This window comes from Lepidothrix coronata, unplaced genomic scaffold (assembly GCF_001604755.1).
Source record: "Lepidothrix coronata isolate B3197 unplaced genomic scaffold, Lepidothrix_coronata-1.0 Scaffold290, whole genome shotgun sequence".
NCBI lineage: Eukaryota > Metazoa > Chordata > Aves > Passeriformes > Pipridae > Lepidothrix > Lepidothrix coronata.
In genome coordinates this window covers 368,481-389,126 of record NW_016690470.1, presented here as the reverse complement: position 1 = coordinate 389,126, position 20,646 = coordinate 368,481, and the positions used below count along the sequence as shown (strand labels likewise).

The 20,646-nt window shown below is 57.8% G+C and overlaps 2 protein-coding genes across 5 annotated transcripts in view; one reads left to right on the top strand and one right to left on the bottom strand.

The window, feature by feature from the left end:
* FZR1 (fizzy/cell division cycle 20 related 1) overlaps positions 1 to 14,518 on the top strand; it is a 22,493-nt gene extending 7,975 nt beyond the window's left edge. The window contains exons 2-14 of the mRNA XM_017837021.1: positions 1,669 to 1,810; positions 2,179 to 2,304; positions 2,540 to 2,603; positions 3,357 to 3,484; positions 3,911 to 3,993; positions 4,396 to 4,579; positions 4,778 to 4,843; positions 5,303 to 5,405; positions 6,626 to 6,810; positions 8,069 to 8,302; positions 8,989 to 9,093; positions 10,304 to 10,396; positions 11,540 to 14,518. Coding sequence (XP_017692510.1) covers positions 1,742 to 1,810; positions 2,179 to 2,304; positions 2,540 to 2,603; positions 3,357 to 3,484; positions 3,911 to 3,993; positions 4,396 to 4,579; positions 4,778 to 4,843; positions 5,303 to 5,405; positions 6,626 to 6,810; positions 8,069 to 8,302; positions 8,989 to 9,093; positions 10,304 to 10,396; positions 11,540 to 11,581 — 1,482 coding nt within the window. The 5' untranslated portion in view covers positions 1,669 to 1,741 and the 3' untranslated portion in view covers positions 11,582 to 14,518. The remainder of the gene's footprint in view (positions 1 to 1,668; positions 1,811 to 2,178; positions 2,305 to 2,539; positions 2,604 to 3,356; positions 3,485 to 3,910; positions 3,994 to 4,395; positions 4,580 to 4,777; positions 4,844 to 5,302; positions 5,406 to 6,625; positions 6,811 to 8,068; positions 8,303 to 8,988; positions 9,094 to 10,303; positions 10,397 to 11,539) is intronic.
* Positions 14,519 to 15,355: 837 nt separating this feature from the next.
* The window catches only part of LOC108508287 (GRAM domain-containing protein 2-like), a 5,687-nt gene continuing 396 nt past the window's right edge, over positions 15,356 to 20,646 (bottom strand). Inside the window, exons 1-12 of one of the 4 annotated variants that reach the window (XM_017836970.1) lie at positions 18,525 to 18,546; positions 18,207 to 18,332; positions 17,960 to 18,084; positions 17,788 to 17,863; positions 17,430 to 17,603; positions 17,236 to 17,334; positions 17,032 to 17,103; positions 16,899 to 16,958; positions 16,554 to 16,617; positions 16,177 to 16,291; positions 15,977 to 16,079; positions 15,356 to 15,778 (exon numbers count right to left, since the gene is read on the bottom strand). In XM_017836970.1, coding sequence (XP_017692459.1) covers positions 15,407 to 15,778; positions 15,977 to 16,079; positions 16,177 to 16,291; positions 16,554 to 16,617; positions 16,899 to 16,958; positions 17,032 to 17,103; positions 17,236 to 17,334; positions 17,430 to 17,603; positions 17,788 to 17,863; positions 17,960 to 18,066 — 1,242 coding nt within the window. In that variant the 5' untranslated portion in view covers positions 18,067 to 18,084; positions 18,207 to 18,332; positions 18,525 to 18,546 and the 3' untranslated portion in view covers positions 15,356 to 15,406. Of the gene's footprint in view, positions 15,779 to 15,976; positions 16,080 to 16,176; positions 16,292 to 16,553; positions 16,618 to 16,898; positions 16,959 to 17,031; positions 17,104 to 17,235; positions 17,335 to 17,429; positions 17,604 to 17,787; positions 17,864 to 17,959; positions 18,085 to 18,206; positions 18,333 to 18,524; positions 18,547 to 20,646 lie in introns of those variants that run through there. The other 3 variants (XM_017836969.1, XM_017836971.1, XM_017836972.1) reach the window with 3 other exon arrangements.

Genomic DNA, 20,646 nt, shown 5'->3' with positions numbered 1-20,646 from the left:
CCTGCATCCAACACTGCCCATCCCAGGGGCAGGATCTGGCATTTGCCTTTGTTAAACATCACGCAGTTGGTGAGCACCCAGCCCTCACATTTGTCAGGATTTCTCTGTGGGACTTCTCTGTCCTTGAGGGAGTCAGCAGCTCCCCCCAACTTGGTGTCCTCAGCAAATCCACTGAGGACCTTCCAGTCCTGCATCCAAGTCACTTATGAAGACATTCAAGAGAACTGGCACTAAGATTGGAGTCCTGTGGAACCCCTCTGGTGCCTGGTCACCAGGCTGATGTCACCCCATTTGCTGTAACCCTTTGAGATAAAAGGCTGTCAGCTCTGCAGGCTGAGGGACAGCTCCAGTGCACAGTGTGTGTGCTTTGTCTTGTTTTCAAGCTGATTTCACAGGCTACTCTAACACTTCATCACATCTTGCTGAATGGCAGCGTGTGCTGCTGGTCCCCCCATAGCTTGGTAACTTGCCCCCAGTTTTTAATGACAACTCCTGGGTAGGGTTTTGGTTCCTGGAGGTAACCTCTTCCCAGCAGGTCATACCAGAGGGAGCAGGAGGCAATGCCTGGCAGTCCCTGAGTGTGGCACTGTGCAGCTGCTCCCTGGGCAGCCTCCTCAAAGCACAGCCTTTGTGTACTTTTGCCTCCTGGATTTTGCAGCAAGTTTGTATCTCGAGGCGACTCTCTTGGTGCAGCCGGGACTCCAGCCAGGCACCATAAACGTTTATGCAATAACAGGAATGAAAATCCCTCTACGTCCTGCACAGCTTCCAGGTGCCTGTGTGTTGTGGGGATTTGCTTGTGTGTTAGATTCCACCTTTCCCTTTGGACATGTTTATCTTGGGTTGAAAGACCAACTTGGCGTGTCTCTTCTGGCATCTGCGTTTTTGTGCCCATGTCAGCTGTGGACAAAGCACGAGGTGTGCATGAGGGGGGAGGGAGGGGCCCTGGGCTTGCTGCTCTCTGCCCTCAGGGAGGGCTGTGACTCCCTGTCCTCACACAGGTGTCAGCTCATTTATTTTTTATTGATACACGGTGTCATTTAGCAGCCAGATCTCAGCTATGAAGCGGCCCTGTCCTTAAACACATGCTTAAAATGTGTGCTTTTTAGACTGTATAGCTGCGAGTGAGCTTTGTGCCAGCCATGCACATCAGATGTGGAATGTTCACTTGAGGGCTGCCTCATCCCTAGCTGTGTGTTCCTGCTGTGGGCAGGGACACCTTCCACTAGCCCAGGTTGCTCCAAGCCCTGTCCAACCTGGCCTGGGACACTTGCAGGGATGGGGCAGCCACAGCTGCTCTGGGAAACCTGTGCCAGGGCCTGGACAGGACAGGCTGCAGGCACCTGAACTAACCATGCCTGTTTCCTGAAGGCTTGGCAAGCTGTGCTGCTGCAGGGCCTGGGGGCACTGCCTGCTCCAGGTGTGGGGGTCCTGCTGAGGTCCTGGCAGACACAAAGTGCTGGTGCCTGCACACCTGAGTCAGCAGCCAAGGTCACTAACGGGGCACGGGGCTGCTGAGGAAAGTGGGTTCTGCTGTCAGTTTGGGATCAGCAGTCTGGGGAGGAAAAGTGGGCTCCAGTTCAAAGAACAGGCTTAGGAAGCTGAAGAGGCTGTTTCTGCGTGGAGGGGTGCAACATTTTGGTGTGTTTCTCCCCCTGGCTTCTGCAGGTGACTAATTACTGCTTGGAGTTCGCAAACACAAATTCCTGAGCCTGCTGGTGTCCCCAGCCAGCTTCCCACCATGGACCAGGACTACGAGAGACGTCTCCTACGCCAAATCAACATACAGAATGAGAACACAATGCCTTGTGTGAGTACAGGTGGGCTCAGGCTCACTGCTAGGTTGTTGTCTGTCTCGCCTGTGACTGTTTTCCTTGAGCTTTTGAAAGACCTGAGGTCTCTTCAAAGCAAACCACAGTCTTTTGTTGGGTTGTGAGCAGGTGTGAGTTCCTGAGCTGTTCTAGGAATACCCAAGTAACTTGACTTCAAGAGAGCTTTTGAAAATACAACCCCAGTTCGGGTTGCAAAAAGGAGTGAAGATATTTTTATGGAGCTCAGTAAATCCCTTTTTACTACCTAATCTCAGTAACTATGTGTGTAATGTAAAAAACTGGGGGCTGACAAACCAACCAGCTGGTTGACAAGAGTAAGTCCAATGTCTTTTATTCTTTGATTCAGGTAGCAGAGATGAGGAGAACCCTGACACCTTCCAATTCCCCAATGTCTTCTCCTAGTAAGCACGGTGACAGATTCATTCCCTCAAGAGCTGGGGCCAACTGGAGCATTAACTTCCACAGAATAAATGTAAGTTTTGATCCCTTCCCCTACAACTTAGCCTTGGCACTGTGGAAATAGTGCCTTTTGTTTGGGCTGGCATGATTGCTCTGCTTATCTTCTGCACCATGGGCTTCTGCTGCCCCAGGAGAGTTCGTTTGAGTGCATATCCTTAAACCCTGTGCTCCAGGAGCCTTCTGGATTTGCTGTTTTACCATAAATCCTGAGGTTTCTGTATGGTGATGGCATGTTTTCTCCATTTCAGGAAAATGAAAAATCACCAAGCCAAAACAGAAAAGCAAAGGATGCTACATCAGACAATGGCAAAGGTGAGAGCCCCCATCTGCTGCTTGAGCCATGCCCAGAGCTCTTACTGCACAGTGTTGGGGAGCTTGGAAATTAAGACTGCACTGGCACTTTCATCCTTATGCCAAAACTCGTGCTGCTGTTCTGGGAAAGGCCCACATCATGAGTGAATACCAGCTCACTGCTTCTGATGAGTGTCTGGGAGGCAAGAGGCTGTTTGTATCCCATGGTTTACTGTGCCAGGGAAGCACTTTCCTGATGGGGGGGAAGGAGGGAAAGCTTACTGCTAATCTGGCTTCTAAGCAAGGGCCCCAGGCTTATTAAGAGGCTCTGTGAGTGTACAACTCATAGAATCATGGAATGGGTTGGGTTGGAAGGAACCTTAAACCTCATCTTATTCCACCCCCTGCCACAGGCAGGGACACCTCCCACTAGCCCACCTTGCTCCAAGCCCCGTCCAACCTGGCCTTGGACACTTCCAGGGATGGGGCAGCCACAGCTGCTCTGGGCAACCTGTGCCAGGGCCTCCCCACCCTCCCAGCCAAGAATTCCTTCCCAATCTCCCATCTAACCCTGCCCTCTGGCAGTGGGAAGTCATTGTTCCTTGTCCTATCCCTCCCCCTCCAGCTCTCTTGGAGGCCCTTTAAGCACTGGAATGGGCTCTGAGGTCTCCTTGGAGCCTTCTCTCCTCCAGGTCAGGCAGACATGATCCTGGCTCTCCCTGCAGAGCTGTTGCTGCTCGGAGCTCTCTGCTCAGTGCTCGTTTGGGTTCACAGATGGCCTGGCCTACTCTGCCCTGCTGAAGAATGAACTCTTGGGAGCAGGGATCGAGAAGGTGCAGGACCCTCAGACAGAGGACAGGAGGCTGCAGCCATCCACCCCAGAGAAGAAGTCTCTCTTCACTGTAAGTCACTTACTTGCACTACAACCAGTGCAGGTTGCACAGTGGGTCACAGGAACGGAGCACACGGCCCTGCCAGGCTGCTTGTGCAGTGACTTGGTGCTGGGGCTCAGCTGAGATAAGCTATTGATAACGAATTTGGTGGCCTGCAAAGAGCACCTGAACGTGCAGCAAACAGCGTGCTTCCTGTGTGTGTGCTGGCAGGAAAGCTGGGTGGGGCTTTTTGGACAGAGTGGTGAATGATCAAATCAGGCTTTTTGGAATTCAGGGAAGGTGAGGGGAGGTATGCAGTTTTGGAGCGCCTGAGAGAGGGAAGAACTGAAAAATCTGGGCAATCTGACTGGGTGTTAGAGTTGGATTGGCACCAGTGCACGGGGGAGTGATGCCCCAGGCCTCAGGGTGCTTATGAGGTGTGTTTTCTTTGTGCAGTACTCACTCAGCACAAAACGCTCCAGCCCCGACGATGGCAACGAGGTCTCACCCTATTCCCTGTCTCCTGTCAGCAACAAAAGGTAACACTGATCCTCCACAGAAGGGAGGGGCTGGGGCAGAGGGTTCAGCAAGGTTCCCGTAGGGCTTTTCTCTGAGACACCCAGAATTGCAAGGTGAATTGGATTTGGAAATCTGGAGAGATAATTAATAGGGACAGTTGAATTCTAAGGCAGGTGCCCAACCTGCCTGTGTGCTTAACGTGTCTTGGCCAACTCTTAGTAATCAGTTTATCTTTTTGCTCCCTGGGTCCTTTGTAAGAGCAGAACCTGATTCCTTCCAGTCTTGCTTCTGGAAAGAATTGTGCAGCCTCTTTGTCCCTGCATTTCTGTAGAAATGCTGTAAAGAGTGGCTGCACCTGTGCCTCCCATCTGCTGTGGTGTGCAGGATCCTGTAGTTGTTTTTCTGTCTGTTTTTGTAAACAGTCAGAAGCTGCTAAGATCACCTCGGAAACCAACTCGGAAAATCTCCAAGATTCCTTTCAAAGTGCTGGATGCCCCAGAGCTGCAGGATGACTTCTACCTGAACCTGGTGGACTGGTCCTCTCTTAATGTCCTCAGTGTTGGCCTTGGGACTTGTGTTTACCTGTGGAGTGCTTGTACAAGTCAGGTAAATGGTCATCACTGAGGAGGGAAGTACCTGTTGCTGTAGGGCTTTTCCAGCCTTCCAGAGCTATGGAATGTGCCCTGTGAGGGGTTCAGCACTTGTCATACTCTGTGCCAAACGAGGCACTGGTTTGTGAGACAGCCAGTAGTGCTATGTGACAAAAACACACGTGTTTCTTACCCCATTCTGTCCTCTCTGAAGGTGACCCGGCTGTGTGACCTCTCTGTGGAAGGAGATTCCGTGACATCCGTGGGCTGGTCAGAACGGGTCAGTATGGCACTGTCAGCAGGGACAGCTGAGACACTTCTCACTTAGGCACTGTCATCATAGCCATGATTAACTCCTTGGCTTACTCTCCTGAATTCCCCCAAGCTCCCTCTGTACATCACCAATCATATGTGTTTTTCTGTCAACACTGTTTTTTCTCTTCTAAAAGAGAGGGGTTAGAGAACAGCCTCTTGTATCTCAAGGTTCTCAAGGCATTGCTAAGAGGAGTGGGAGGGAGAAAAAGCCAGATCTTCTCCAGCTCTTGACAATAAAATGTTACAATAAATATATTCCAGCCAGGCTGCATGGGCCTCTCAGCAGGGAAAAAACATGTAAGATGGAAGAACTCTGGATGCTTTCCCTCTCGTGGGATTTATCTCAAGTCTTTTCCCGCAGCTTCCAGCTTGTTTTCTGGCTGTACTTCCTGGCTGTACTGATGCTGGCTCTCTGTTTGTCCAGGGGAACTTGGTGGCTGTTGGCACTCACAAGGGCTTTGTACAGATCTGGGATGCAGCTGCAGGAAAGAAGCTCTCCATGCTGGAGGGGCACACGGCCAGAGTCGGTAAGGAGGGGGAAAGCAGAGGGTTCACAGGGTCTGTTCCTTCCTGATTGAACTTTGTTAGCCAAGGATCTGCTGGAAATAGAAAACTTGGAATACCAGAGTTAATATTTATCCCCTGCTGTGTCTTGAGCAGTCTTGAAAATATTATAGTCTCATAACAATGGTGTTCTGATCTGGGTGTGATGGGGGTTGGGTGTTGCAAGCAGGTGTTTGCTCCATGTCTGAGGCATTTTGGGTTTGGTTGCAACATCCTTTCACTGCCACTGCCTTCCGGTTGCAGTCCTGCTGGCAGCTTCTCACAGAGATTTCCAGTTCCCTTTTTCGGGGGGGGCTGTTTGGGGTTTTTTTCTGCTCAGAGCTGTTGTGAAACTGGACTCTGGGATGAGATTTGGGAAATCCAGGCACTTCCTGAGATCTATCCCTGTGCTTTACTGCACTGTGAAATGGGGTTGGTGATTCCTGCAGTCAGCCTGTGCAGGTGAATCTTTCTTTGTGCACGGATCTAGGACTGGATGTAGGGGAGGTCTGTAAGGTTTGGGACGGGGTTTCCTTTGTTTTGGGGGTTTTTTTATCCCTTGGCAACTGTGGTGGTTGCATTCTGCTTACCTGCTACGGTAGGGCTTGAGAGGTTGGGCTTGATATTTTCTCCAGCAAGACGAGGGCAGTGGCTGTCCCCTCAAATCCTGGGGGCAGTTCTAGGCCACTCACAGCAGGAAAGGCATTGAGGGGCTGGAGCGTGTCCAGAGAAGGGAACAGAGCTGGGGAAGGGTCTGGAGCACCAGGAGCAGCTGAGGGAGCTGGGGAGGCTCAGCCTGGAGAAAAGGAGGCTCAGGGGAAACCTTCCACTCTCTCCAACTCCCTGACAGGAGGAGAGAGCTGGGGGGGGGTCGAGCTCTGCTCCGAGGGAACAAGGAATAGGACAAAGTGAAACAGCCTCAAGTTGTGCCAGGGGAGGTTCAGGTTGTATATTAGGGAAATTTCTTCGTTGGAAGGGTTGTAAAGCAATTGGCACAGGCTGCCCAGGACAGTGGTGGAGTCCCCATCCCTGGGAGTGTTCAAACAACGTGTGGTTGTGGCATGTGGGGACCTGGTTTAGTGGTGAACGTGGTGGTGCTGCACTGACAGCTGGACCTGATGATCTTAGAGGTCTTTTCCAACCCCGATGACTCTGTGATTCCATGACTCCCACAACACACTCTGAAGCTGTGCCCACGTTGCAGGTGCCCTGGCATGGAATGCAGACCAGCTCTCCTCAGGGAGCCGGGACAGGATGATCCTGCAGCGGGACATCCGCACCCCGCCCCTGCAGTCCGAGCGCCGGCTCCAGGGACACAGGCAGGAGGTCTGTGGGCTCAAATGGTCCACGGATCACCAGCTCCTGGCCTCTGGAGGGAATGATAATAAGGTACAGTCACGTGAAATCTCAGGACCACCCTTTCTTTTTAGGACAAGGGGAAATGGCTTTAAGTTGCACCAAGGAGGTTCAAGTTGGATATTAGGAAAAATTTCTTCACTGAAAGAGGGGTTAAACATCAGAACAGGCTGCCCAGGTCAGTGGTGGAGTCACCATCCCTGGAAGTGTTGAAAAATATGTGGATGTGGCACTTTACAATATGGTTTAGTGGGCCTGGTGGGATCAGGTTAAAGATTGGACTTGACCTTGAAGGTCTTTTCCAATTCTAATGATTCTGGGATTCTTTAAGGATGTTTGGCCTCTCTGAAAGGGGCTTTTGTTTTGGTTGTTGGAGTGTGACCAACATAAATCATGCTAAGCTTCTATTCAGTCTTCTCTTCCTAATAAAATTTAAAAAGCAAATTTAATTTGCTTCTGTATGTGGCTAATTAAATCTCTAGCTTGACTCTGGGGCTTGAATTCAGTAAAGTCACTGCTAAGCTGCCCTTCCTGACTTCGTTCAGGCAGTGTATGGTCACGTTTGTTGCAGTAATGTTTGTGTGCAGAAGGAACCTGAGGCTGAGCTCTGTGAGTTTTCCTACCTGTAACACAGGCTTGTAGCTCACTGAGCACCATATGGGAGAAGCATCTGTCATGGAGAAGCAGCGTTCCAAGCCCTTTGGAGTGGGTTGCTAGGTAGGGAATGTGCCCATTGCCTGTGTGACAGCATGGTTGGACTGAGTTCCTCCTGCTCAGAATAACTCCTAATGAACTGAGTGGATTTCTAGATGCATTCTGGAATGATACACCCAAAAAACAACAGAAGAGTCCGAGGTTCCAGTCAGGAATGCTGTCTTTGGCTCTGTGCACTTCCCTTAGGGACTGTTCCCTGCCTCATGGCCCAGGGGTAGAATGGCTCCTCAGCTGAATGTGGTGGCTGGGTGGGACTGGCACAGGTTGCCCAGAGCAGCTGTGGCTGCCCCATCCCTGGAAGTGTCCAAGGCCAGGCTGGATGGGGCTTGGATCAACCTGGTCTAGTGGGAGGTGTCCCTACCCATGACAGGGGTGGAACTGGATGGGCTTTAAGGTCCCTTCCAACCCAAACCATTCTGGGATCCTGTGAAGTGCAGAGTGGAGCTGAGCGTGCCTGGGCAGAGCTGTGGGAAATCAGATTGTTGCCCAGCTGCCCTCATTGGCCCCATCACGGCTTGCGGGTGTTGTGGACACATGGCTGCTGCACAAGTTTGATCACGTCTCTCCTCTCTGGCAGCTCCTCGTCTGGAATCACTCCAGCCTGAGCCCTGTGCAACAATACACAGAGCATCTGGCAGCAGTCAAAGCCATCGCCTGGTCCCCACACCAGCACGGGCTGCTGGCCTCGGGCGGGGGCACGGCCGACCGCTGCATCCGCTTCTGGAACACGCTCACGGGGCAGCCCCTGCAGTGCATCGACACCGGCTCCCAGGTGTGCAACCTGGCCTGGTCCAAACACGCCAACGAGCTGGTGAGTCCTCCCTGGGCAGTGCTGCTGCCAGGCTGTCCCCTGGGGGAGGTGTGGCTGAACAGGAGCCAGGTGGGCAAGGAGGCCAGTGGCACCTGGCTTGTACCAGCCACCATATGTCCAGCAGGGCCAGGGCAGTGACTCTCCCCCTGTCCTGGCACTGCTGAGGCCCTTCCTCAAGTCCTGGGGTCAGTTCTGGGGCCCGCATAAAAAGAAGGACATTGAAGGGCTGGAGTGTGTCCAGAGAAGGGAACGGAGCACGGGAAGGGTCTGGAGCACCAGGAGCAGCTGAGGGAGATGGGGGGGCTCAGCCTGGAGGAAAGGAGGCTCAGGGGGGACCTTCTGGCTCTGCAGCTCCCTGACAGGAGGGTGGAGCCAGATGGGGGTCGAGCTCTGCTGCCAGGGAACAAGGGGCAGGACAAGAGGAAACAGCTCCAAGTTGCACCAGGGAAGGTTTAGATTGGATATTAGGGGACATGTTTTCAGAGGAAGGGCTGTCCAGCCCTGGCACAGCTGCCTAGAGCAGCGGTGGAGTGTTCAGATGATGTGTGGATGTGGCCCTTGGGGACATAGTTTAGTGGTGAACGTGGTGGTGCTGCTGGGTTGATGTTTGGACTTGATCTTAAAGGTCTTTTCCAACCTTCATGACTCCATGGTTCTGTGATACCTGTTTCCCTCTCCCCTTCCAGGTGAGCACTCACGGATACTCACAGAACCAGATCCTGGTCTGGAAATACCCCTCGTTAACCCAAGTAGCAAAGCTCACGGGGCACTCCTACCGAGTGCTGTATCTGGTGAGTGATGGCCACCTCTCAGGAGGTGCTCACCTGGCTGCAGGTGTGCTGAGATGGGACCCGCAGCAGCAGTGCCAGCGGCACCGTGAGCTGCCCGGAGTCTGGGTGGGGATGTGAACGCTGCCCAAGAGCGGCGGAAAACGCTCTGTGTCTGGTTTCTGTGCCTGCAAGGGATGCTTTGATTTGCTGCTATGGAAATGTGAGGCTTTGTTAATGATGGCAAAGCCTGCCAAACTCTTCAGAGGAAATGTCTGAGCTTTCTTTTGAGAAAACTCTTTTGAGCTTGGAGAAGAGAAGGCTCTGGGGAAACCTTAGAGCCCCTTCCAGTGCCTAAAGGGGCTCTAAGAGAGCTGGAGAGGGACTTGGATAAGGGCCTGGAGGGACAGGATGAGGGAGAATGGCTTCCCATTGCCAGAGGGCAGGTCTAGATTAGACATTAAGAAGACATTCTTGGCTGTGAGAGTGGGGAGGCCCTGGCACAGGTTTCCCAGAGCAGCTGTGGCTGCCCCGTCCTTGGAAGTGTCCAAGGCCAGGTTGGATGGGGCTTGGAGCAAGGTGGGCTAGTGGAAGGTGTCCCTGCCCATGGCAGGGGGTGGAACAAGGTGATCTTTAAGGTCCCTTCCAACCCAAACCATTCCATGATTCTGTGACCCTGTGAACAAGCATCTCTCCTTGTTCCCTGAAGACTTTCACACAGACTTTCACAAAGAATTTGCTGCTTTCAGCCCCCCTGTTTGTCATTAAACACTTGGTGCAGGTAATGCCCAGCGATCTCATAGCTGCTCTGTTACTGTTACTGGGGCTTTCAGCAGTTCACAGCAGAGCTGACAAATACTGCTGCTGTTTTGGGAGGTGGATTCCAGTGTAAGAGACCAATACAGCCAGCAAATCCAGTCATGTCACGCTTCCTGCCTTAAGGCATGTTGATAATCCTGGGAGGAATAGCCTCAGTTACACATGGCTTCGATGTCTTAACACAAGAACCCTTTCCATGATAGTCCCCCGTGTGTTCCACAGCTTCCCCAGTGAAGTGCAAGTGCCCAAACTGCCCCTGAGGCTGGATGAGGCACCTGGGAGCAGAGGAAGTTGTTTGGCTTCCCACTGCCAGCCAAGTAGGAAGGAGAGTTAAACCTCTCTCCTGCATTCCAGTGGGGGTTGTTTTCAGCCTCAGAAGTGTGGCAGATGGTGAGGGTTGTTGTCTTGGCCGCAGGCGATGTCCCCTGACGGGGAGGCCATTGTCACAGGAGCCGGGGACGAGACCTTGCGCTTCTGGAACGTCTTCAGTAAAACTCGCTCCACAAAGGTAAGGCCGTTGGGGGGGTGTGGGGGCGGCTGCTCGGGAGGGGAAACTCAGGGAATGTTGGCTCTGCTCTGCTGCCTTCCCTCTGATCCCTTCACTGCATCCTGCAGATCAAGGGCTGGGGGCAGGGGAGGGTTCAGCTTTGCTGAGGTTTAATGGATTTGTCATCAAATGAAGTAAAAGGTCACCCTGTGTGCCCAAGGCAGTGTGACACAACATCCCTGTCCAGGCTGGTCCAGGGCTGCTCAGCAGCGTTTTGGGGGGCTCACCCTGAGCCCACCATCTTCCTGCTGGTGTGTGGCTGTGAACTGAGCCCTCAGGGGTGACAGCAGGCTGGGACCTGAGGCTGTTCAGTCTGGAGAAGAGAAGGCTCTGGAGAGACCTGAAGCCCATCTCAGTTCCTAAAGGGGCTCCAGGAGAGCTGGAGAGGGACTTTAGACAAGGCATGGAGGGACAGGACAAAGGGGAATGGCTTCCCACTGCCAGAGGGCAGATCTAGATTAGATTTTAGGGAAAAACTCTTCCCTGTGAGAGTTGTGAGGCCCTGGCACAGGTTGCCCAGAGAAGCTGTGGCTGCCCCATCCCTGGAAGTGTCCAAGGCCAGGTTGGATGGGGCTTGGAGCAGCCTGGGCTAGTGGAAGGTGTCCCTGCCCATGGCAGGGGGTGGGATGAGATGAGCTTTAAGGTCTCTTCCAACCCAAACCTTTCTGTGCTTATCCTATGGCTCCTTACTAAACTTCTTAAAATAGGGTCTTGGATGGAAATGGGGTCATGGATGGTGCCAATGACAGTTCACCATCACCAAAGGCGGGTTGTGCCCAGTGTTCTGAGAGCTTTTCTGGGTGCCTGGCAGAGGGATCTGGAGGATGGGGCTGGGGGAGCAGGCACTGCTGCTGGGGGTCCCCCAGTTGCTGCCTGCTCTGGGGCACAGCTGCCTGCAGAGCTGTGGGAACAGCACACTGGCCTGCTGTGCTCCTTGTTATCAGTTGGAAGTAACCCATGGGAATATTTATGGTGTTGGGCTTCGGATGGTGAGTTGGGATCATGCCCTGAGCTAGAGATACCTCCCCAGATTAAAAACAAACCAACCCAAAAGCATGTGGAGTTACAGCTGTGGAGGACTTACCCCCTGCTTTGTCTTCTCAGGAGTCTGTGTCCGTGCTTAACCTCTTCACCAGGATACGATAAACCCTCTCCCTGCACCCCAGGAACCTACAGCCTGACATTCCAGGATCAGACCACTCCCTCGGCCTGCATGGACCCCCGGAGCCCAGCCGAGGGGAGGGAGAGCTGAGGGACTGGAGGAGGACCCAGCTCAATAAATACGTGCTTGTGATCCACGCTGGGCAGTACTGGGGATGGGGTGGGGAGGGGAGGGAACTGCCAAAGGTTTGTGGATTCATCTTTCATAAAGGGAAACGGGTACAAGAGAAATGTTAACCCAGCATCCTCCAGCCCTCCGGATGGAACCGGGGAGGACTCTGTGACATGGACCACTGAGACCGGACTGAGGCCATCCCCACGGCCGTGGTGTCCCTCCTGGGAGAGAGGAGCATATCCTTGCCGCTGTGGGAAGGGGTTTGACGTGCTGCTCTGGGTCCCTGTGTCCTTGGTGACATCTCTGGAGGCAGGAGCCAGCCAGACTGGGCCGGTACCGCTGGTGCAAGTGGACACGGCTCCAGCTGGGCATCGAAGGGCTTTGTTCATAGCCTGGCATCCCCATTCCAGGAAGAAACTGGAGAACTGCCTATTTTCCTTTGTTTTTTTCTTTATTTTTTCACCCAGACAGGTACTGTAGTACTTGACATAATCATTCCCATGAAACAGCTTGATTTTTCTGGCGTGCTTGGCAGCTGCCTCTGAACAAACACGTTTTGGGGCTCTAAACTTTGGAGGAGACTTGGAAAAGCTTCACCTCCGAGGGAGCAGATTCGGGAAGTTCTGCAGGTGCTCTTGCATGTTCTGGGCTGATCCTGTGAGTTACCAGAGAGGAGAAACAAGGACTGTATAAAAAAAGAAACTCAATCCCCCCGTGCATGTGGAGCTTCCCCCAGTGCCTTGCTCCAGAGTCTCCCTGAGGCCAGAAGCAGTTGGGATATGTTTGAGAGCCAAAACAACTCCTGAGGATCTGATTGCTGGGGCGAGCAGGGCCTCTTCTGGCTGGAAGAGGGGTTCTAAAGCAGGGCTGCATTGTTGCTTTTTGCTGTCTCCGAGTCCCAGCCAGGGCCCTGCTGTCAGATTTTGGGGTGTGGTTTTTAGGTCATGTGGGACGAGAGTTCGGCTGGTGTTGGAGCCCGTGGGGTGACACAAACGCTTGTGTGTGTGAGTGTTGCTTTTAATTTAAGAGGAGCTGTGAGGCTGCACAGCCTGTCCTGTCTGACGTGTGTATGTGCCTGCCCTGCCCGGGCCCTGCCTGCCTCCTGCCCTTTCCCAGCACTGCTTCCTGTTCCCATGTGGAATTCCCTGGCTGTGTATATAGACCTTGCCCTCTCTCTGCAGATTATGTAGGTAATGCTTTCCTCTCTCTTTCTTTGTTGATTTTCCTCCCCTCCCTTCTTTCCCTAAAACCAGGCAGTAGGAATACGATTGCCTTTCCCCAGTACCACCAGTATCCTTAGGGTGAGCTGGTACAGCCTCTTCACCACAGCCTTGACCACACGTGCCATCCATCACACCAGTGCCTGGATCAGGCTCTTGGTGCTGCCCCCGTGTTGCAGCTGCTGGAGGCACTGGTGAGGAGCTGGTGTGCTGGGAGCCCCCCACACAGCCTGGCAGCTCTGTCTCCCAGGCCCACAACCCACCTTGTCATCTCATAGTCTTACTTGCCACCAGAATGGATTTTCCATGGAATTTCTGAAACACAGTTTGAACACAACTGCTTTAGTGTAGCTCTGGCTGTGGGATTTGGGGCTCGGTGTGAAGTTACACACCACCACCCCCCCCCGGTCTCTCTCGTGTTGCTTGTTCCTTTCACAGGCACTGTTCCACATCACTGTGGGTTGGGAGCACCCAGGAGGTGTTAAATTGAGTCAGATCATTAAGTTGGGGAGTGGGTTTGAAGGAAAGGGTCACCTGCAGCAAGAGGTGGTCTGTCATGGGTGTCATCACCTGGGAGCAGGGCTGTGCACAGGGGGGCTGGGGGGCTGGTGGCTGTGCTGTGGATTTTCCCGTCTCTTGTGCATTGCCTCCTGCCAAAATCCCACTGTGCAGACCCCCAGGACACACTGCTTTCTCCTCTGGGAAGGAGTATTCGCTTGGGATGGGGGCACACAGGAGATCTCAGCCTGGTTTGTGCCTGTGCTGGAGTGGGAGAGAGTTGGGTCCCAGCTGGAGCACAGGGTGGGAGTGATGCTGGTGGGGCTCCCCAGTGTTCCAGGGCTCCTGCAGGGATGGATTTGCCTCTCAGCCTGTGATGTGGGAGCTTTCCCAAGGAGCCCCAGGAGTTGCTGGGGTGGGGGGCAGTGCCAGGTGGGCACTGCAGCCTCTGCCCAGTGCTCCCAGCTGCGCCCCAGGATGCTGCAAAGCAGGGACATCCCCTTGTCACTGTCCCCCACCACTGTCCTCTCTGGCCAGGGTTTTTCCCAAACTACGTCTTGCTTCCACGTCCCGCTCTTCTCTGCCTTGGGAGCAGGATGGCTCGTGGTGGCTTCTCTCATTGCACTTGGCAGCGAGGGCTGGCGATTCCCAGGCCAGGGCTGTTCTGTGGCCACACGTGTTGCCCTCGTAGCACGGCAGGAACAGGCTGCTCACCCTGCCCTGGCTGCCAGAGCCCAGTACAGCCACCTTCCCTCCCCTGCTCCCAGCTGCCGAGGCAGGATGGAGCTCCCAGTCATGTCCGTGTGCGGGTGGGTGTGTGCGTGGGTGTGTGCGTGCAGGTGACACTGTGACACTGTCACTGGCTGAGGCTTCAGCAGGGAAAAGGGCAGAGCTGAGGTGGTGTGTTGGGGTGTGACCTGTGAGCGCTGACCCGGGCACAGGATCCTCCTGTGCTGGTGACAGAGTCTGCGGCCTCGTGGCGTCGTCGTATCCCAGGTGTCATATGGTGGAAAAAAACATGGAGTGTGCTGTAACTTTTCCATGTAAAGCAGTCAAACTGGCATTAAAGAGGTTGTGAATTTATTGGGATTGGGCTCTGTGGCTCCACTTTGATTCTCCGTGGTGAGGGGCGCAGTGGGTCCCTGGGCCCCCCAGGGTCCGTCCCACAGCTGCTCTGCAGGTACCAGTTCCTTGGTACAGCTCTCACCTGAGGTTTATTGCTCCCAGCTGCCCGCTCCTGTTTGCTTTCCTGCTTCTGGGAAAAAGGAGAGGCACAGCCCCCCCCTCCCTGCCCTGCCTTATGCCCCTCAGCATGGACAAGGAGCTGGCAGTGCCTCGCTTTCCCCACCTTGGTGGGTTGGGGAAGCCCCACGGCTCCTTCCAGCCCAGAATGGGACTGAGCTTCAGGGCTTGGGGTGGATCCTGCTGTGCCCCCAGCTCTGCTCCCACCTCCAGTGCCTGTGGGACCCCATTGTCCCCATCATGTGCCTGGATCCCTGCATCTCCTGCAGCCCCTTCCTCTGGCAGGTGGGCCCTGTCCTGGGGCAGGGTAAGAGCCAGGGACCTGGTCGGCTGCAGGGTCCTGGTGCTCCCTGCTACGCCACCCCCTTCCCCTCTGTTCCCTGTTGTCACCTGCACCTGGGGCTGCTCAGGGTCTTCTGCTGCTCCCTGGACCCCCAGGACATCAGCACCTGGAGCTGCTTCCCCCCACCAACCAAAGCCCCTGGTCCTGCTGTGTCCTGGCCCATTTTGGGGAGCAGGGGACTTGGGGGGACTCGTTGCTGCTTGTCCTGTGGCATCTAACCCAGCAGATAATAAATATTAATAAAGGTTTTATTAATTTTTATTAATAGTTTGTTTTCTTTGCCCCTGCATTGCCTGGGCCCAGGCCCCTCTGCCCCGCTGGGCAGGGAGGGCTGGGTAGGGGTGGCCCCAACCCCTCCCCATGTGCTGCTCTTTGTTCCCTCCTGCTGCTGCTCAGGGTGGGAGACACAGGGGGAGTGAGATGGAGCCCCACACCCCCTCTGGGCTTCCCAGGCACCGTGGGGGGCTGGAAGGCACTTGCTGATGGAGCCCCCTGAGAAGCAGAGGAAGGGGTTGGGGCAGCCCCTGCACCCCCTGTCCAGGGCACCAGTGATGGCGGGTCCTCACTGGCCTCGCGTTGTCTTGTACCTGGGCAGGGGGAGGCAGGCTGAGGGGGGTCTCTGCTGGGCACAAAGGGCCCCCACCCCAGTCACTCACTGCTGTGGTGGGTTGGGGTGTGGCTGAGCCCCTGCCAATGCCAACTGCTGCTCCAGCTCCACGATGCGCAGCCCGATGTACCCCGAGGACACCAGCAAGGCCACCATGCTGGGGGACAGCCAGTGTCACCCGGGGGGGCACAGTGGGGGGCACAGGGCTCAAGCAGTGCCACAGCCAGGCTCTTGTGTGCTCGCCCTGGGGACGGGTGTCCAAGGGGGGAGTAGAGGAACCTGGGGCTGCCAAGGGGGATGAGGACTGGGGGTGTCCTGAAGCCCCAAGGTGTTTGAGCAGGTTCTGGGGACTCACAGCAGCAGGTAGATGGTGATGATGATGTTGAGAAGGCTCAGCTGGGGGTTCATCCGGGACCAGAGTGCAGCAGCCCAGGCCCAGAGCGTGGTGTGGGGTTCCCCTGCCAGGACAAGGCAGTGTCAGTGCCTCTGAGACCCCACGGTGGGCTCTGCCAGAGCTGAAGTCTCAGCAGCACCTCCCTCCCCAAGCCCCCTGACCCACTCCAGAGGCTGCGTGTCCCTGCCAAGGGCACCCGCTTGCTGCTGCTGGGAGTCAGCAGGGCCACCTTGTCATCCTCCTCCTCTGCTTCCCTTGACCTTGGGCTTTGTTCGTCTGTGGGTGACCAGGAGGCATTCATGAGTGTCCCAGGGTCTGGGGGTCCCAGGGGCACACAGAGAGCCACAGAGAGCTAATCCTGCACTCCCTGCTGCTGCAGGAGATGCTGGTCAGGGGGCTGAGGGCTGTGTGGTCACCCCAGACCGTGTGTGTCCCAGGAGGGGGAGCAGAGCCCAGAGGGGCCAGCAGGGCAGGGACGTGGGTGAGGACACAAGCAGGGCTGGGACCATGCAGGGGGTGCACCAGGGTGGCTGCTCACCCAGGGACTCGTGGAGGCTGTTGGGCTCCGGGGTGCTCTGCTCCAGGTCTGACTGGCTCGAGGTCTGGAAGAGGAAAAGCCCCAGCCATGGTGTGTGTCCCCAAGGCACCCACCCCACGGCCACGGGGACAAGGGCAGGACCTGATGACACTCATGAGGAGAGAGCTCTGGGGGTCCTGGGGCCTGCACTGCCCCGGGTTGGGGCTTTTCCACTCCACACTTCCTCCAAGAAGCCTTCCCAGGAGCCACTACCCCCAGCCCACCCCAGTCAGGGGGCTGGGACCGGGACCACCCCTCCCTCTGCTGCATCCCCCTGCACGCAGGCCCGCCATTCCCCGGCCTTACCAGAGTCTTCTCAAGGGTTTTCTCGTTGTTCACCGAGTCCCGAGGGCTCTGGCCGCTGTCCTGGACAAGGAGAGATGAAGGGAGGTGCCCTGCAGTGGATGGACGGAGCTGCCCCCACCCAGCCCCCGCGTACCTGCAGCTGTTTGCAGACAGACCTCAGGAGCTGGTACGTGGCCTCTCGCTGGCGCAGCGACACGAAGAGGAACTGCCGGGGAGCGGGGAAGGGGCTTCGCACTGGAGCTGCTCCCTCGGTCACAGCCCAGGGCCCTCGGGGACCCGGACACCCCAAACAGCCCCGGGCGGAGCCGCCCCCCCCCAGCACCGCCCCCGCTCTCACCTTCTCCCCCTGGGCCGTGCGGATGCTGAGCGCGTTGGGCACCAGCAGCGCCGTGTTGGTCTTTTTGAGGGCTGAGATGGAGGCGACGGGGACCACGGCCTGGGCCGGGGGGCACGGGCAGTGTCACCAGTGTCACCGTGCCCCCAGCTGCCACCCGCGACCCCGCCACAGCCCCGCCCCCGACCCCAGCCCACCTTGATGTCCTTGAGCAGGAGGCTGGAGTGGAAGCAGACGTGTCGGGAGGACACGTAGAGGCGGCCGTGGTAGGGCACCTCTCTCTGCCAGGCGCACGAGAAGCAGCCCAGCAGCGCTTCCCTCCCGGCGAGCTCCCCGAAGGCCCGGCGGTAGCTGCTGTCCCGTTTGCTCAGCTGCGGGAGGTCGGGGTGGGGGTCGGTATCAGGGGGTGCTCAGGGGCATCCCAGAGCCCCCCTGCTCTGTCACCGCCTCTGCCCTCTCCCTCGGCCCCCGCCCTCAGAGAGCATCGGGCCGGGACCACGGCACTGGGGCCGGGGTTGGGGTCCCCCTCCTCGGCCCCGGCACCCCGAGACTCACCGCGGGGGATGGGGGTCCCTCCCCGCCTGTGGCCACCAGCCCTGTGTCCTTGCAGGGGGAGTCATAAGTCCTGGATCTGGAAGGGAGCAGCAGGTGGGGGTGACCCCGGGGGCACAGCCCCGGCGGGAGGTGGGGCTGGGGTGCAGGTACACCCTCGAGGTGCAGCACCCACCTGGAGAGCTTGGGCTGCCCCAGACGGGCGCTTCCCGTCTCCTCCAGGCTCTGCCACTGCTTCTCCCCCAGCACCCCCCGGGCGCTGCGCCTCAGCTTCCCCGGCATGAGGGATGAGCCCGAAGGCTGGGGGAGAGACGGCAGGTTGTGGGGACGGTCCGTCTCTGCAGCGCGGCAGCTCCCAGGGTCACCAGCCTGTCCCTTCGCCGGGGCTCAGGCCCTGCTGGGACCGCGACAGCAGAACTCACCTGGTCGCACGAGCCCCTGGCTCGCCCCACGGTGGCATGTGCGGGCTGCGACCCCCGAGGGCAGCGGGGGCCGTGGGTGACGGGGCTGGTGACCCCCGGACCGGGAGCTGCTGGGGGTGGTGACACCTGGACCGAGAAGTGCCGAGGGTTTGAGACCTTCGGCGCGGGGGGTGCCGACCCTGGGCCACGGGCGGTGCTGGGTGCGGGGGTGTGTGGCCGGGCTGGCTCCGGAGGGGAAGGGGAGGCGGCTCCGGTCCCGGACCCACGCGCGGCCGCAGAGCCCCGTCCCGGGCACCCCGTGCCCGCTCCGCTCGGTACCTGCTGGTGGGCACTACTGGGACCCCCGTCCCGCCCCGTCGGGGCTGTCCCGCTCCTTTCAGCTCCGTTCCTGCTCCGCGGCCGCTGCCGCCTCCTTCTCCTCCTCCTCGGAAGGGCAGCGGGCGGGGCCGGGCGGCCGCGGCAGGTTCGAAGGGAGCGGCCGGGGCAGCCCAGTCCGGGGAACCCCGGGGCTGCACGGCGTGACCACCAGTTCGGCTCCCGGGGGACTGCGGGCCTTGTCCCACCACCCTGCCCGCTGCCCCCGGCACCGAGGGGTTGTGCACGGGATCCCCCCGGCACTGGGTGGGACCCCCACGGGCAGCCGGGGCAGTGGGAAGGGGCACTGGGGGTTCTTTCCCCGCAGCTGGAGCTCTGCCCACCCCGGGGGTGCCCCGGCCAGGGAGCGGCACGGAGCAGGACCCCGGCCGGGGAGGGGATGGGAGCATCCCCAGGGCTGGCTGTCCCATGTCCACGGGCTGTCCGGTGTCCTCGGTTGTCCGGTGTCCCCCGGCTATCCCCGTGTGCCCCTCTGTCCTATTGTCTCCTCTGGACTGGGAGGTGCCGGAGGTTTGAGACCCTCGGCGCGGGGCTGTCTCGTGTCCCCCGCCTGTCCCCTGTCTCCCCCCTGCACTGCCCCGAGTGGGGACCCCGTGGGCGGGAGCTCCGCAGGCACCTCTGTGACGCAGCCCTCGGGGCAGGGTGTGTGCAGGGAGGGTCTCAGCTGCCCCAAGAACGAGCTGCAAATGCATCCCCCTCCCAGGTAGTGCTGACAGTCGGAGCAGCACAACCTGCAGTCCTGTGGCGTTTTGCCATTCTATGGACACCCCACAATCCTATGGCACCCCACAGCGTTGCCCGCCCAGTGCCCGCTCCTTGTCCCCCCAAGCCCAGGCAGTGCTGCAGGGCGGGTCTGCCACTCACCCCGGGGGTCTCTGCTGTGCGACAGGCGACCTCCAGAGGAAAGTGGGGTGGGGGTGAGGCCAAGCAGAGCCAGGTCCTCACCCCCCTCGGGCACTGGGGCAAATGCCAAGGCCACGGGACCCAGCCCAGCTCAGCCGCTGCTCTCTGGACCGGGGCTGGAAACGCCCTTCCCACAACCCGTGTGGCTGCGGGAACAGCCATAAACCAGGGACGGCGCCGGGACAGCCCGATGTAGGTGACAGCGTGGCCGGGGGGCTGCACCCCGCGCCCCCCCTTCATCCCCCAGGACCCCGTTCAGTGCCCCACACACGCTGTGTCACCACCCTGTCACAACCCCCCAGCCCCCTCCCTGAACTGCTCACCCTCCACTCACCCCCACACCGTGTCCTGGTGTGCACACACCGACACCCCCACACCACCCCCCATCCCTCCCGGCAGCGGCTCCATGACAGACCCATCCCTGGGGTGTCCACCCAGCACAGGGACCTGTGAGGGCAGACAGAGGGGCCCTGGAGACCCCGAGCCATGGAGCCAGGCTGGGAGAGCTGGGGGGTTCACCCGGAGAAGGGAACGCTCTGGGGAGAACTGAGATCCCCTTCCAGAGCCTAAAGGGGCTCCAGGAGAGCTGGAGAGGGACTTGGGACAGGATAAGGGGGAATGGCTTCCCACTGCCAGAGGGCAGGGTGACATGGGATATTGGGAAGGAATTGTTGGCTGTGAGGGTGGGGAGGCCCTGGCACAGGTTGCCCAGAGCAGCTGTGGCTGCCCCGTCCCTGGAAGTGTCCAAGGCCAGGTTGGACAGGGCTTGGAGCAAGGTGGGCTAGTGGAAGGTGTCCCTGCCCATGGCAGGGGTGGAACAACCCAAACCAGCCCACGGGGCTGCGCATGGGCCCCTTCCCCCAGCCCCTGCTCGCAGTGTGCACACACTGCACATCCCTGCACACGCGTGGGCACATGAACACATATATGGGCACACACACATATATGAGCACACACACACACACACACGAGTGAACACACGTGCACACACATGTGCACACGCGCGCACGCGCACACACTCCACGTATTGCCAGATACACGCCCCGCCCCCACCGCCCCAAGGTCCGCCTTCATTGGTTGCTCTGCCCCGGGGGGGCGGGACAGTGGCACACGAGCCAATCCGGTCTCTCCAGCGCCGCTCCGCGGCCGCCATTTTGTGTGC